At 39.3% G+C, this 14,288-nt stretch overlaps 1 protein-coding gene across 3 annotated transcripts in view; it reads left to right on the top strand.

Annotated features, from left to right (window-relative positions):
• Positions 1-10,655, top strand: part of FOXN3 (forkhead box N3) — a 166,295-nt gene extending 155,640 nt beyond the window's left edge. For all 3 annotated transcript variants that reach the window (XM_048485180.1, XM_048485179.1, XM_048485178.1), the window contains one exon: positions 2,244-10,655. In XM_048485180.1, the coding sequence (XP_048341137.1) occupies positions 2,244-2,811 (568 nt within the window). In that variant the 3' untranslated portion in view covers positions 2,812-10,655. The remainder of the gene's footprint in view (positions 1-2,243) is intronic.
• Positions 10,656-14,288: the final 3,633 nt, after the last annotated feature.

The raw sequence follows: 14,288 nt of genomic DNA, 5'->3' as shown, positions 1-14,288 counted from the left end.
AGTACACAAAGATGGTCCTACATTAATGCATACATTAATAATGTTTTCTGGTTAAAATAAAATATGGCCAAAAAATAACACCTTAAGGGGTGGATCCAGAGGTGCCCTTTCATTCATAGTGCTCTTTCACTGGTTGTATGCTAACTTTAGAAGATAAATAATACAAAGCTCAAGGATTTCTGTCAGCAGAATATAATGTGCCCCCCCCCCCTTCCCACTTCAACCACTGGCAGGAGAATACCAGGAAGTGTATTGAGGAAGGAGTTGGTGATTGACAGTGTGCAGTGGTGATTAGCAAAATCCAACTTGTTGCATGCCTAATGTAAGGGGTGACATACGGTGTAATGTATAAAGAGCCCGTTGTGTACATTTTGTGATACTGTTTCGGCTTGTGGAGCCAGTTCCCCTTTATATATACTTCCGCAACATATGCAGGAACAAAAAACAAAAATAAACGTAAACACTTTTCACACTACCACCACATCTATACAGAACAAGAACATGAAATATAAAACAAAGAAAATAGCCAAGTAATGACTTCCTGCTATCTCATTATTGAATTCTAATCTATTCTGGGTTCATGCGTCTAATTAAAATGAAACATTTTATCAGTTACACACGCTGTCATTTCTAGTATTCTATTTCAGTCTGTGATTATTTCTCTTCTGCCATATTTTTGTCAATAGGTTGTCCAGTTTTCTACAAACTTCTCTGTATTACTGTCCTTTAATAAGGCTGTTAATTTTGTTATTTCTGAATATTCTGTGATCTTCTGTATCTAATCTTCCTTGGTTGGTATTTTTCCCCTTTTCCATTTCTGGGGTTGCAGTGTCCTTGCAGCAGTAGACATATGCATGTAAAGCAGTCTATATTGATTTGGGATATCATCTCCCATTAGTCTCAGTGGAAAAACTACAGGCTTTTTCTTTATTATTTTCAGAATTTTCTGTATTTCTTTCTGTATTTCTAAGTATCATGTCCCAAAAGGATTTAGCCTCTGTACATAACCACTACACATGAAAAAAGATCCCTCATGTTTTTGGCATTTCCAACATCTATTAGATATACTTTTGTAAATTTTTGCCAGTTTTTTGGTGTCAGATACCATCTGTACATCATTTTAGAATGATTTCCTTTCAGATTATAACATGCTATAAGCCTCAAATCACTTTCCCATCGTTTCTCCCACTGCTCCAAATTAATATCCGTGCCGATATTTCTGTCCCACTTAATCATTACAGATTTTACACATTTAAAATTGGGACATAAAGCCAATTCCCCTTTTAAGGCATTTGTTATAGAGTGCTGTGCTAGGAAATGTCTGATTGCCATTATTGTTAGAAAACGTGTCTTAAAGCTTGATCCACATCCCAGCAGTTCTTTGACTTACGCGAGCTTCAGCGCACATTCAGTAGACTTCAGTGGGACTCAGTCATCTCTCAAACAAGATATTTAGTTTCTCAGGTTTGTGATTTTCTACTGTTCTTAAATGGTTCTGAAGATTTCTGGAAGGTTACGGTAACTTAAATAAACCACATGTTTTCGTTAGAACAGTCAACCATTATTTTTAAAAATGTTGAATTGATCAAACTCTTCACCAATTGTTTAAATATTTAAAACTTTTAATGGAAAGTGTAAGAATTTATACCTGTAGTCAATGCGAGCAACCATCAGTTGTTAGAAAACAGGTCCACGTTAATCTTTCTGTTTTTCCATTCCTTGTTATGATAACACCACAGTCAAAACAGTTTTGAAAAACAAGCCTATGGACAGTTCTTTGACGGTGCCAACCTGTTTCTGCTGTTAATCAACTTGAACTTTAATCAATGAATGTTATGGTTAAAATGTGTTACCCAAATAGAAACGTTTATTTACCAGTCTTGATTATAATCATGGTTGATCCTAGGGCCTGACTGTCCAGAAACATGGTATGGCCTGCTGTCACTCTCTCAGACAGTGCTCTGATTTCCCCTGTAGTCATCTCTGCTAAAAGCCCCAGACCAGGAACTGTGGTTGAATCCAGGAAGATTGGCTTCCAGGAGGACTTGGGAAAACACCATATTACAATCACTCCCATTGGCACTTCGCAGTCTTCCCCCACTTTTAACCTGCTTGATCTGTTTTTAAGATAATAATCTCCTTATTGGAATTCAGGGGGGGAAATAGCTTGTATAGCAAGTGATTTTTAAAGCATGTTCCGTCTTGTATTTCTCCCCACCCCCCACCCCCTTTCCCACCTCCAGGAATGGAATAGTAAACTGCCGGATGCGGACAGAAAGTGAACAATCCTGTGGCTCTCCCGTGGTTAGCGGTGACCCAAAGGAAGATCATAACTATAGCAGTGCCAAATCTTCCAACCCCAGGAGCACATCGCCTGCTAGTGACTCAGTCTCCTCTTCCTCTGCGGACGACCATTATGAATTCGTTACTAAAGGTAGCCGGGACGGTAGTGAGGGCAGCGAAGTCAGCTCCCACAGCCACGAGAGCCATAGCGAGGCAGAGGAGGAGGATAAAAGGCAAAACCGGAAAGAGACCAAGGATTCTTTAGCTGACAGCGGGTACGCTTCTCAGCACAAGAAGCGGCAGCATTTACTGAAGGCAAAAAAAGTACCAAGTGACACACTGCCTCTTAAAAAGAGACGTACGGAGAAACCCCCAGAAAGTGACGATGAGGAGATGAAGGAAGCAGCTGGATCGCTCCTGCATTTGGCAGGGATTCGGTCTTGTTTGAATAACATCACCAATCGGACGGCAAAGGGGCAGAAAGAGCAAAAGGACACCACAAAAAATGAGAACAAATCCATTGATTGAACTTACAAAACAATTTCTTTTCAGCACGTCAGGTGAATTCTAATGATTTGTGGCAATATCAACAAATATTTTCTTTGTTCAGGTTTTTTTCTTTTTCTTTCTTTTTTTCTTTTTGTTTTGTTTCTTTTTTTTTGGAACCCTTGAGATTTTTATTTTTTAAAGGAGATTGAAGCCATAGAACTCATACTGATACTCAACTAATTTTACGAAAGCTTTTCATTACATGAAGACAAGATAACAAAAAGCCAAAATTGCCATTGCTTTCTCCAGCTTTGTCAGAAATGCATGGTTGAATACGCCGTGACATCACCAGTTAATGTGAGAGAGGAATAAAATTTGGCACTTGGAAAATATACCTAGAAGAAATTTGGTAATCATTCAGGCCAGGCTTTTACAATTTTTTTTAAAAAAAGGCCTTATCACTGGGTTTATATGTGATTGTGACTAGAGATTTGGGGACAGTAAGAGGCTTACATTGTCCTCAAAACTAAGAATCTTAGAGTGGCATTTGCTTGCTGTTGTGCCATAAAATCTTGGGATAGCCACTGGAGACAGCTGCTGATACAGTAATGAACTATTGGTGCTTCATGTACTGTATATGGCTCATAATGTGAAGACCTAATATCTTTAAAATTGTGGAAAACTGAACTGTGTATGCAATGAGTTTCAGTGAAATGAAGAGAAAGGGGACGGGGAGATTAGTGATATTGTTTAATCAATTAATTGTCTTCTATATTTAAAATTAAAAGAATGTTTGTTTTTTTTAAAAAAGCCATAAGCCTGAAGATTGGCACTGCCTGCAAAAATATTATGGGAAGACAAGCTATGAGTTCTTAACTGCCTGAGTGAAAAGCAATCAAGTCTAAAGAAAATTATGAGTAGCTATATAAGGAGAATCAAAATGAGGAAACCTTTTCTGTAGGTCAAAAAGATTTGATCATGCTGGGGAAGGGGGTAAGACATGCTACAAAACCTGCCATTAGTATTATATTACCTTTTTGTTTTGACAAAAAAAAATTGATGTGTTTGGGCAAAAATATCAAATAATTATTATTACATAGAGCTTCTTTACAGTACCCTCAAAATGGCATACCCAAGTTAATGTCAGTGAGGATTCATCTGTGCAAAAACGATGATGTATTTCCAGTTTTAACCAGTGTAGCCAGCAGAAAATTCTGATCCACATTTGCATGGATTCCTTTCTGGGAGGGACGTGGGAGTACAAAACAAAACCCTTTTTTAATTCAGAGATAACAGAAGTTCTTGTAAGGTAAATAATGTATTTAGCATGAAGCATGAATTATTTTCATATAAATATAGAGAATAGAGAAAAGGCTATGCCTCTAATTTTTAAGCCCATTGGCTTAGTTTGGTTTTTTTGGGTTTTTGTTTTGGATTTTTTTTCCTCCTTTTTTGTTTTGTTTTGTTTGTTTTTGGAAGCAGGTGTTTTAAGGTTTAACCTTTTTCAGGGACAAATACTGACTGTTGGGGAAACTTACTCTGCAATATTAAAAATAAATCGTCATGCTCGGGTAGGGCTTGGATGGTTGAATTAAATTGCCTTGTCTGCACATTCAGCCCCTCCCCCTGCTACTCTGTTTTTCGGAACACGTTTGTCCTTTCTTTGTCTTTACATGTATTAACATTACGCAATAATTTTGAGGGCAAGATGAGTAGTGAGTGTGTATGGTAAGGCTTCCGGAGGAGAGACTTGGATTTGGGTAACACATACAAATTGGCTTGGGACAACGAGTGCCCCCGTTGGCTCATCTGCAGCATGGAAAGAAAGGTTGGGGAAGGCTGCTCTTTTGTTTGGAGTGATTAGAGGTATGTAGTGCCATGGTTTAAAAAAAAGTGATTGGTTAATGAATTACCCTTACCCGTGCAGTGATAACGGCCCCATAATGAGGTTGAAGTCGCATTGATAAGACAACCTTTATTTGAAAATGTGAACATCCAAGGCCCAAAGCCTCAGACTACGTTCAAATTTAAAACTGCAATCCAAAGGACATGCATCAGCTCTTTTTACGCTCTCTGTTCCCAACCACAGTTTCAGCCTGGGAGAGGGATTCTGTTGGAGTAACATTTGATGTGGCAATGCATCCATGTCCATACAGAAGTGTTTTAGGCATGCATGGAGCTCTCTGGATCATGGCCATAGGCTCCAGTAAAGTAAACATAATTTTATACTCTAGGAAGCTTTTTTTTAAAAAAAAAAACAATAACCCTGTAACGACACATTTCCACAGAAGGAAGGATTTCTGCCCACAGGATGTGATTTCTTTACTTCCTCCTGCTGCTGTAGCCCAAAATGCCCCCTGAAATTCAGCTTCAGGGGAGGAACAGTGTTTGGGAGGGCACTTCAGGCTGCAGTGGGACAGGGCAAGCAAGGAAGTTGCATTCCACTGATAGAAATGCTTCTGTGGATTCAAACAAGTGGAATGGTAGTCCACAGAATGTATTCAGTTTGGGTGGGAGGCATATGATGAGAGACTTAAATAAGACACGGCATCAGATTGTTGCAATTTTACCATACTATCTTATAGACAAATATAGTTGAAAGGTTGTATATGCAAAATAGAAGGGTGGAGGAGGAGGCATTTCTTAATTAAGCGGCAAAACCCACTCCTCTTTAAAGGAACGCAGTCAAAGAATATAAAAGAGTCTTCGGCAAACCAGGGTGCCATATATACTGTGACTTCCACGGAAATGCATCCAGGCATAAGCACATATTAATAAGAGATATAATTGCCTATTTAGTCAAGTGGAAAGGATTCTGAAATTTTAATATTACTATTTAAACCAATATAGTCATGCTTGCATAGAGAGCCAAAAGAGTATAGCACATTCAGCACACGGCAGTCTATATTGTGACCCAAAGGGACCTCTCAGTTGCTAACTGAAATGCAATCCAAAAAAGTACATCCTGGAATTAATAGAATAGCAAATACAGGATCCCAAGAATGAATTTCTGTTTTACCTCTGGTGCCTTGCTGCGGTGGCAAGAGGTAGAGCGAGACTCATATCACATTGCAGTATCATGCCTGTACCCCTTTTAGGAAATATGCGGTCTTCAAGCAGGTGTGTGGTACAGGTTGAATTATACATTTGAGTGCCATCGTATCCACCTTTTGCACATACTATGAGCACAATAGGACTATCTCTTACTCATCCCCCAATGCATTTCAATAGGGGAAAAATGTTCCAGACAATTTAATGAGTAGGAGAAAATCCCGGCTGTTCTGCCCTACATGCCTTTTTAAATAACATTCACCACTGCAGTCTTCCTTGAATTCCTTGGATCTGGAAGCATGCCATTCCTTTGTAACATAGATGTACATCAAAAATAAATACGTCTATTTCATTAGTTTCTTCTGAATGTGTCGCCCACGTGTTACTCGCAAAACTGTTTGATCCACAAAAGATAATATTCCTTACTCTTCTATTTGTTGGCTATATTATAATCTACCATGTTTTACCATGTTTTTCCTGATAAAGTAGTTCCCAAGTCACATTTTAAATATTCAATTTGGTAGTTCTTTCAAGATTAGGCACATAAACTGCTCCCTGTGTATATTTATGTCCAGAATTCTGTTTGCCTGACATTCATGCAGTTAGTTTGTACAAGCACCCATCCTTGGGATTCATTGCAGTCTTCAGCTTTTGTATAAAGCTATTTTGTAAAAATAAAACAGCCATCCTAGTACAAACCACTGCTGGAAAGAAGGAAAGAGGGCAACTTAGGGTGCAACTAAACCAAAGCCTGACAATTTGTTCCATGGATTTTAATAAGACAGCTCAGAAGGGGTTCAGCTTTCCTAGTGAAATCAATGAGAACGTAAATTGCTTCACTTTGGCTGGTTTATACCTTATGTTCTTATCATCCCTGGGACACAGATTACCACCCCGTTTAATTTATGCTGAAAAACTAATCTGTACAGAAATAACTACAGTTTATCTTTGTACCAAATATTGCATTAGGTTAATTTAGGCTTCAACAATTCAGGACTTGAAGTGCTTTTCATATATGTGAAATCTTGACCTGTCGGTCATATAATTCCAGAATGCACAGTATTTGTCCTTTTATTCTCCATGAAATCTCTCCCAACAGATTCTGTGGTGCCATCTTATTACCTTGGAGCCAAACCTAAATTAATATAATTGGGTCCACTGGTAGATTTTACCTGCATTGGTGCTGTTCCACTTCCCATTCATGAATGCTGTGCAGAAATACAGTGGATTGTATTTTCCATACTTGAACTATTTATCTCTATGCCACAGCAAAAAGGCTTCATTAATACTTTGAATTTAGCCAATCAGAAAAGTTCTCATGATACCAGAATTCATGACTTTGCACATGTCTTCAGGTGGTTACTATAACATTCTCTTTTGTTTTGGCTTATTTTACTATCGGTAGTATAGGTATGCCAGCAATTTTAGTGGAGTTGAAAATATATGGATCAAATTATTATTCATTGCATACGTATTAATAACCAGGAAAATGACCCAACTATCATTCTTGCATGGTCCTCAAGAGGGGGTGCATGTGAAGGTATTCCAATGGCAAGGGGAGGGCGTCTGACCTCTTTCTGGCGTATCATTGACCTGCCAGACCATTACTTCAGGGTATAGGTCCAAGCAAGGTTGATGTGCTGAGGACCTCTTAACCGGGTAACCAGATAATGATTACAAGACCCAAGAGGCCCCTCCTAGAATTCTCCCAGCCCATTAGAAATAGCCTAATAAATCCCTGACTCCAATTGAGGGTTGAGATGTATGTACCTGCCTTGGGGAACGTACCCCCTGCCTCAAAAGAGCTAACACACGTACACACCAAAGCATCTTCACTCTTCCTTCCACTAACATTTTTAGATAGTTTGAGAGGAATCTTGCCAGACTAGTCATGTATGGCAGAGAAGTCAGGGGGCACTGTATGTGCGCTGCAGCGGATCACTGGATTACAGCAAATGATGCAACTAATCTAGAGATGTCTCCTAATTTGCCTGGGCACATATACAGAGCCTCTGCTGGTGATATTCAAGGTCTGGATTCTGTTTGTTTTGTTGCCTTGATTTAGTCCTTTGCCTAGTATTTAATAATTTTCCAGTCTTCACGACTCCTTTGTCATAATTAACGTTGAAAAGCTATGAGAAAAGTTTTAACAGGTCTTTCTTTTATCTAGAGTAGTGCTGGTTTTTATCCAAGTGGGCAATTGAATTGCATTTTCCAGTGCAATTTTATAGTCAGTATTCCTTACTGAGAGTTTCCCCAGGGGTTTTCGTGTACTGCTGCTATGCTGGCTTATTCGCTCCTCCATTTAAAAAGACAAAAACATGTCTTGCATTTGGTGCTGTCTGCAATGCAGACGCAAAGGAGCATAGCCTCCCCTTACACCATAAAAATGCTGGATTGAGACTAGAAACCACTGGATTGAGACTAGACTTTGAGTATGCATGCATGTCACTCACTTTATTTGGAAAAAAAAATAACAACAGAGCATGTGAACTTGAGAACAGCAGTTAAAACTAGTTGTTCACCAGTATTTGCTCAGGCCTCATTGCTTATGATGTTCTTTTTGCATTGCTTTTGTATGGAGTTTGGATGGAGGAGAGTTCAATGAGCTGACAGACGAGTCTGTAAAACACAACAAAGTGGGGATGATCAAAGGAGGCTTGGCTCAGAATCCTCTTGTTCGCTGACTGTCCACTTATTTAGACTGCTTGCCTTCCATGTGCAGATTTCAAAATCTGGCTTTCAGAGCCAAACTGTTTATTAGAGTAAATTAACAAAGGTCAGTTGCAGAAATTTCAGCTCTGTGTCATCCACAAAAAACCTTAATGAAGCTGAAGTGAATAGAAGAAACACATCTTTCGCATAGAAAGGCAGTTTGCTTAATTAAGAAAATAAACTGAATGAAACTCAGTTGTCTGGCTTGTGCATTGGTTGATTTCAGGATGGGTTTTCTCCCCCCCCCCCCCAAAAAAAGTGTTCTTCCACCTCCAAAATTGAAACACTCTTGGCTGAGTGACAATTACATCTGTCAGTTTTGCTTCAGAGCTCTTCCACTAATATGTAAAACACTGTTGTGTATATAACTCAGCACTGTGATCTAATTTAAATAACTTTGTTATTTATTCTAATTCAAAACATACGTTAATATTTGTTACAGTGATAACTGTTTCAATCTTTGTCTGGATATTCACTTTCTATTATAGGGAATTAAAAAAGGTATAGCTAACTCCTCATTTTTCTGTTACAGGATAAATAAATAAATAAAATTTAAGGGATGAGTCTCACAAAGATTTACACAATATTTTGTGTTGCTATTGGCTTGGCCTTTTCCTCACACCTCTTTTAAACCCCTATGGGGATATTTGTCTTTGGGAATTTTGGGGTGGACAACGACTATCTTTTGTGTCTGTGTGTGAGCTGGTCATCTTGAATTGACCACAGAATTGTCCATGAGATTTATCATTGGCACTGTTAGCCATAATTGTCCAGTCCTTCCACAACTGGCAAACAAATATTTACTTCACTGACCAACTTCCCCCACCCCATATGAACCAAGCTTACAATGCTGTAACTTGCAGGTCCACAATTAAAATTACCCAAGAAAAATGTTGACACGGGATTCTTCATAGCTCCTGTGCTAAAAAGCCAACTTAGCACCCAAAACTGTTATTCAAACTAAGTTTTCACTTCACTGTATTTACAATGAGCATAAATTCAGCTATTGGGAATCTGTTCAAATTAATGCAATATAAAGAACTGTGCTGAGAACTATGCAGTTACGTGCAAAGTTGCTCCACTGTAAGCCCATTGAAAGAAATGGGGTCACACTGAATTGTGAATAGGATTGTGTTATTGGTCTGTGGCAGTGGTCTGAGTACGCAAAGTGGAGAAAGGGTTTTTCAGGTGTAGGGATTTATAAAAAGCAGAAATCCCCCCAATGAATTTTTTGATGGTGGGGATGAATCCAACTTCCTTCTGACTTTCCAAACAGAGATCTGGATCAAGCCATTTGGGTTGAAAAGTTGCTTTTTAATGTTGCCATCATGTTAGGAATCATTTAATTGCGGCCTCGAACCTCAATACTTTCCTTCGATTCTGATTAAGGAAGATTGTTTTATTTTCTTTAAAAAAGTTCACTGATGGGCGTGAAAATTTATTTGATACCAGTTTCACTTATATATACATATTATACACACTCGCTACTTAACTCTGCCTCGGTGTCAAATGTTGGACGGGATGGGGGTAGGGAAAGATTTCTGTGTGTACGAAACGCATTATGAACTTGTACATTTTTATACTCTTCTGTCATATTTTTGAAATATTTTGTTTTGCAGGAAAAAAAAAGTGATGAAGCAATCAAAAGACCAATAAGTACAATATCAATGCTTTAGGGTCGTGAGACCTTTACTGGCCAATAGGTTAATTTAGTACAGCAATAAGCCAATTTTTTCTTTTCCTTTTCAGGTTTCTTTTTTAAAAAATCATTTATTTTTATGCTGTACTAGGTGTATGAAACTGCCAGTTTTATTAACATGAAATGAGTACTGTGATGGGGGGAGGGGCATAAACAGTAATGTTCAGTTGTATTTGTGTTTACCTAAATGAGCAGTCGGAAGGCAAGTGCAATCAGCCGATCTTTAGGAAATATGAAAAAAAATTGATCTAGAGGCATACTTGCATTTTACGTTTATTGATGTGTAATCATATTGCCAAAGACAAACTCTTTCATCAGTTATTATTGTAAATAACACTTTTCCCAAAACCTGCCATAAAGTTTCTGTGATGTATTGTCTTCCAGTTGCAATAAAAATTACTGAGTTGCATCAATTGAATAATTGCAGTTTATGGAGACTGGTTTTATCTTTTCGTTTCGTTTTATTTAAAATTCTAAATTTATCTAAAATTCGTTCGTTTTATTTAAAATCCTTGTTTTGGAGAAGTGGCATGGCTGAAATTTTGAGTTTGACCATGATCTGATTTAAAAACAGCTCAAGTATGGGGAGTTTTGAAAAAGAAATTCAGATCACGCAAAATATTTATTGTATTTATATCCTAACGTTTGTTCAAAGAGGCTAAAACGGACACAGGGTTTATCTCATTTTATCTTCCCAACCACACAAATGTCCTTGGCCCCAGTCCAGTGCACTATCTATTACCTAATACCAAAGCTATTGCCACATTTGTAAGTCAAAGAAGTATGGTAAAATAAGACACGGGACTCATGATGTCAACCCCCTTGTTCTCTGTTTGTGCCTCAGCTCCACATGTCACATAAGAACTAGCCTGCTGGATCAGACCAGAGTCCATCTAGTCCAGTGCTCTGCTACTCGCAGTGGCCCGCCAGGTGCCATTGGGAGCTCACATGCAGGATGTGAAAGCAAAAAGAGGCCACAATTACTGAGCATTGTTTCTCTCAACCAACAATACTCTCAGCCTTTCGCTCTTAGTATTATTTACCAGGATATTTTGCAATATTACAAAGGACCCTGAGAGCTGACATTTCTGCTAGGGGTCCCTGCTGAGTTAAGAGAGATATCAAATAGTTAAGCATTTTATCAAAAACTGCCCTGGGCAGCCTTTGTAAAAACCTCAGGCAGTATCACTGAGGCTTATGGAGCATCTATATCTTCCCATGGGGTGTCTGTCATGAGGGGAGAGAAACATTTTATAACCCTTTGCACCATATGAGGTCCATTTCTGGTTCAGTATGTGCTGTGTTACTGCAGATGCCTCTAGAAAATCCTCTTGTTTAAAAGGGGAGGGGGGAACTAACTTGGCTGGGCTCCAGAGTGAAGAGGCTTAATCCAGCCATTTCCAACTAGAGCAGGGGTAGGGAACCTGCGGCTCTCCAGATGTTCAGGAACTACAATTCCCATCAGCCCCTACCAGCATGGCCAATTGCCCATGCCGACAGAGGCTGATGGGAATTGTAGTTCCTGAACATCTGGAGAGCCGCAGGTTCCCTACCCCTGAACTAGAGCAAGAGTGGGCTGGAGCCGAGTCCCTCCTCCAGGGGCAAAACAGTTTTAAGTGAGTGTGGAATCAGTAGCCAGTCTGTTGTGGTAAAGAATACCGCTCACCTTGAGACAGAAGGGCTGAGATTGACCAACAGTAACACAACTTTCCAAAACTATTTACTGATAAATGTTAGTTGGCAATGACCATTAAATTTGTTTGGAAAATCCACTTGGGAATCTTTTTTTTTTTTTAGTATCTGCCTTCAGTTCTCATGTGTGCATGGATAACTGGGCCTTCAATTATGATCTCTTACAGTTGAGACGCAACATAATTTCCACCTCCCACCAGTCGATTAGGTAATATGCACGGTGATTCTACCACACTCTTGTTTGTGTCCGTTTGGAGTGTGTCACTGTATCTGTGCTCATCAAAGAACAGAATGTTCTCCCTGGTACAGCCACTTAAGTGAGTAACTAGCAAAAGCGAGAAACTGTTGATTAAATCCTGTGTTGAGATGGGCTTTCCTAACAGATGACAAAACTATTTGCTTGACCCTGATTTCACTGTACTTTCCCCTGTCAAAATATTGCTCAGGAACGCTCCATTTTGCAGCAGAGCTTATACAGTGTTAACTGATGCATTTAATGGAAGAGGTTGAATGGTGACAGGGCAGCTATAGTCACTCACTGGCTGCTCTCATCTATTCCTCTCATTTTGAATGAGCACATTCTCAAAAATATGATGGTGATGTGAAGCTCTCCTTTGAATCACTATCTGGTATACATTTCCCAATGTCAGAAATCACCATGATACTGTGATTTAAACATCCCCTTCCTTGCTGTCCGGATACTGATATTCTTATGTCAGTCTAAGACTAAATTATACAGTTTACCATTTTCCCAGTTGTGAGGTGAAGACTTGTCATGTGTGTTGATTGATACAAATATTGTATGGGGTAAAATTTTAAAAGAACTTCCATCAGGATGTACTTCCTCCCCACCCCCACCCCTTCCAAAGCTCTGTAGCATTCTTATTGCACAAGCAATTGCTAGATTTTAAAAGGAAGTTGCTAAAGACTGTTTTTCAGAAGAACCATAGAGATAGATGGCTAGACGGTCTCTGTTCTCTCAGATGGTTTTTAATCGAAACTGTACGACTGCACCAAAAGCCTTGTGCTCCAGGATACTCTTAGTGTTCAGAACGCCACAGGCTAAAAATACTGCTGAAATCTTGAGTTGGATTCTTATGCTAAATGTTCACGGTAACTCTTTTAAACAAACTAGTCTATCACATGAAAATGGAAATCTTGCAACTAGTTTGGATTAGCCTGAAGTAATTCGTGGTCGATGTGTTATATTGGTGTCACGGGCAGCAAGGGGTTGGCACAGTGGGGGAGAGGGGGCAGGATGGTCTGGATCTGTGCTTGCAGTCTGCCTACCTCTTCATGGGCTCCACGGCATCCTCAGTTAAGTAAACTAATGGCAAAACCTCATCAAAAAAACCAAAGGCAAGAGCTGGAAGAAGTACCACAAGGTGGAATAGAATTACACTTTCATTGCAGCAAAGTAGCTGTTGCAGCCAATAGCAAAACAATGTCTTGTAACTGCAACAAGAGTAATGACTCTATCGTGACAAAAAGATTTTAGAAACCAGAACTTACTTTATTGAATGCATGAGGTGTTAGCACGGAGCCATGCAAGCTTGTTGATCGAAGCTGGTTGTAGGAAGGCAGAATAACTGACCTTTCCACTTGCTCTTTGAAAGCAATCTGAACAGTGTTTCTTAAATTTGTACTCTGACCAATAGGAGCTCAGAGCATGGCAGGAGCTCTTCAGAAAGAAACTATGCCAAAACTTCTGGGGCTCTCTGTAGATGCATTTCTCTATGCTGTCCAATGCAGCCAGAGCGAGGCCAGGTGGCCATCTGTTTCTTCGTCACTCTTGAGAAGACTTAACAATGTTTTCTCTTCCATTGTCCTGAAAATCTGACTACCTTTTGTTTGGTATTGTTCTTCCTGTGAGTAATCTAATGTTTGTATGTTTTTTTAAATTATTTGCTATAGCTGGGTTGGTTTGGTTCGTAAATTTAACCAGTGGCGTAGATGTTTTCTCATGATATCAAATTATTTTCAAGGTACTCGCATATTTGGAAATTTTGGAGTAGTTCTGATTGGCATCCTTCTCTGTTGATCTCAATGTGCCATTTTTCCTCTCCTGCAGCTGCCTCAGTTTGACAGGCTGATTAGGTTGCCCCCCTGCCAGGGCAGACTAAGAAGAATGTGGCCCAAGACTGTGGCAGGGGCAAAATTTCAGTGCTTGCCTTGGGTGCCATTTTCTGTAGATATGCCCCTGAACATAACAAGGATTTCTGGATGTGTGGAAAAGAGTCGTGAATGTCGGGATGGCTATTATCTCTGCGCACCTCAGAGGCACAGGGAATTCCCAGAAGTTCCATTGAATTGTTATATTTTGGTTTCAAGAATATTATCCTGCATCCTATTGAACGTG

Source organism: Sphaerodactylus townsendi, linkage group LG02 (assembly GCF_021028975.2).
Source record: "Sphaerodactylus townsendi isolate TG3544 linkage group LG02, MPM_Stown_v2.3, whole genome shotgun sequence".
Taxonomy (NCBI): domain Eukaryota; kingdom Metazoa; phylum Chordata; class Lepidosauria; order Squamata; family Sphaerodactylidae; genus Sphaerodactylus; species Sphaerodactylus townsendi.
Note: the sequence above shows the minus strand (reverse complement) of the source record. Positions and strands in the feature narration are given on the sequence as shown.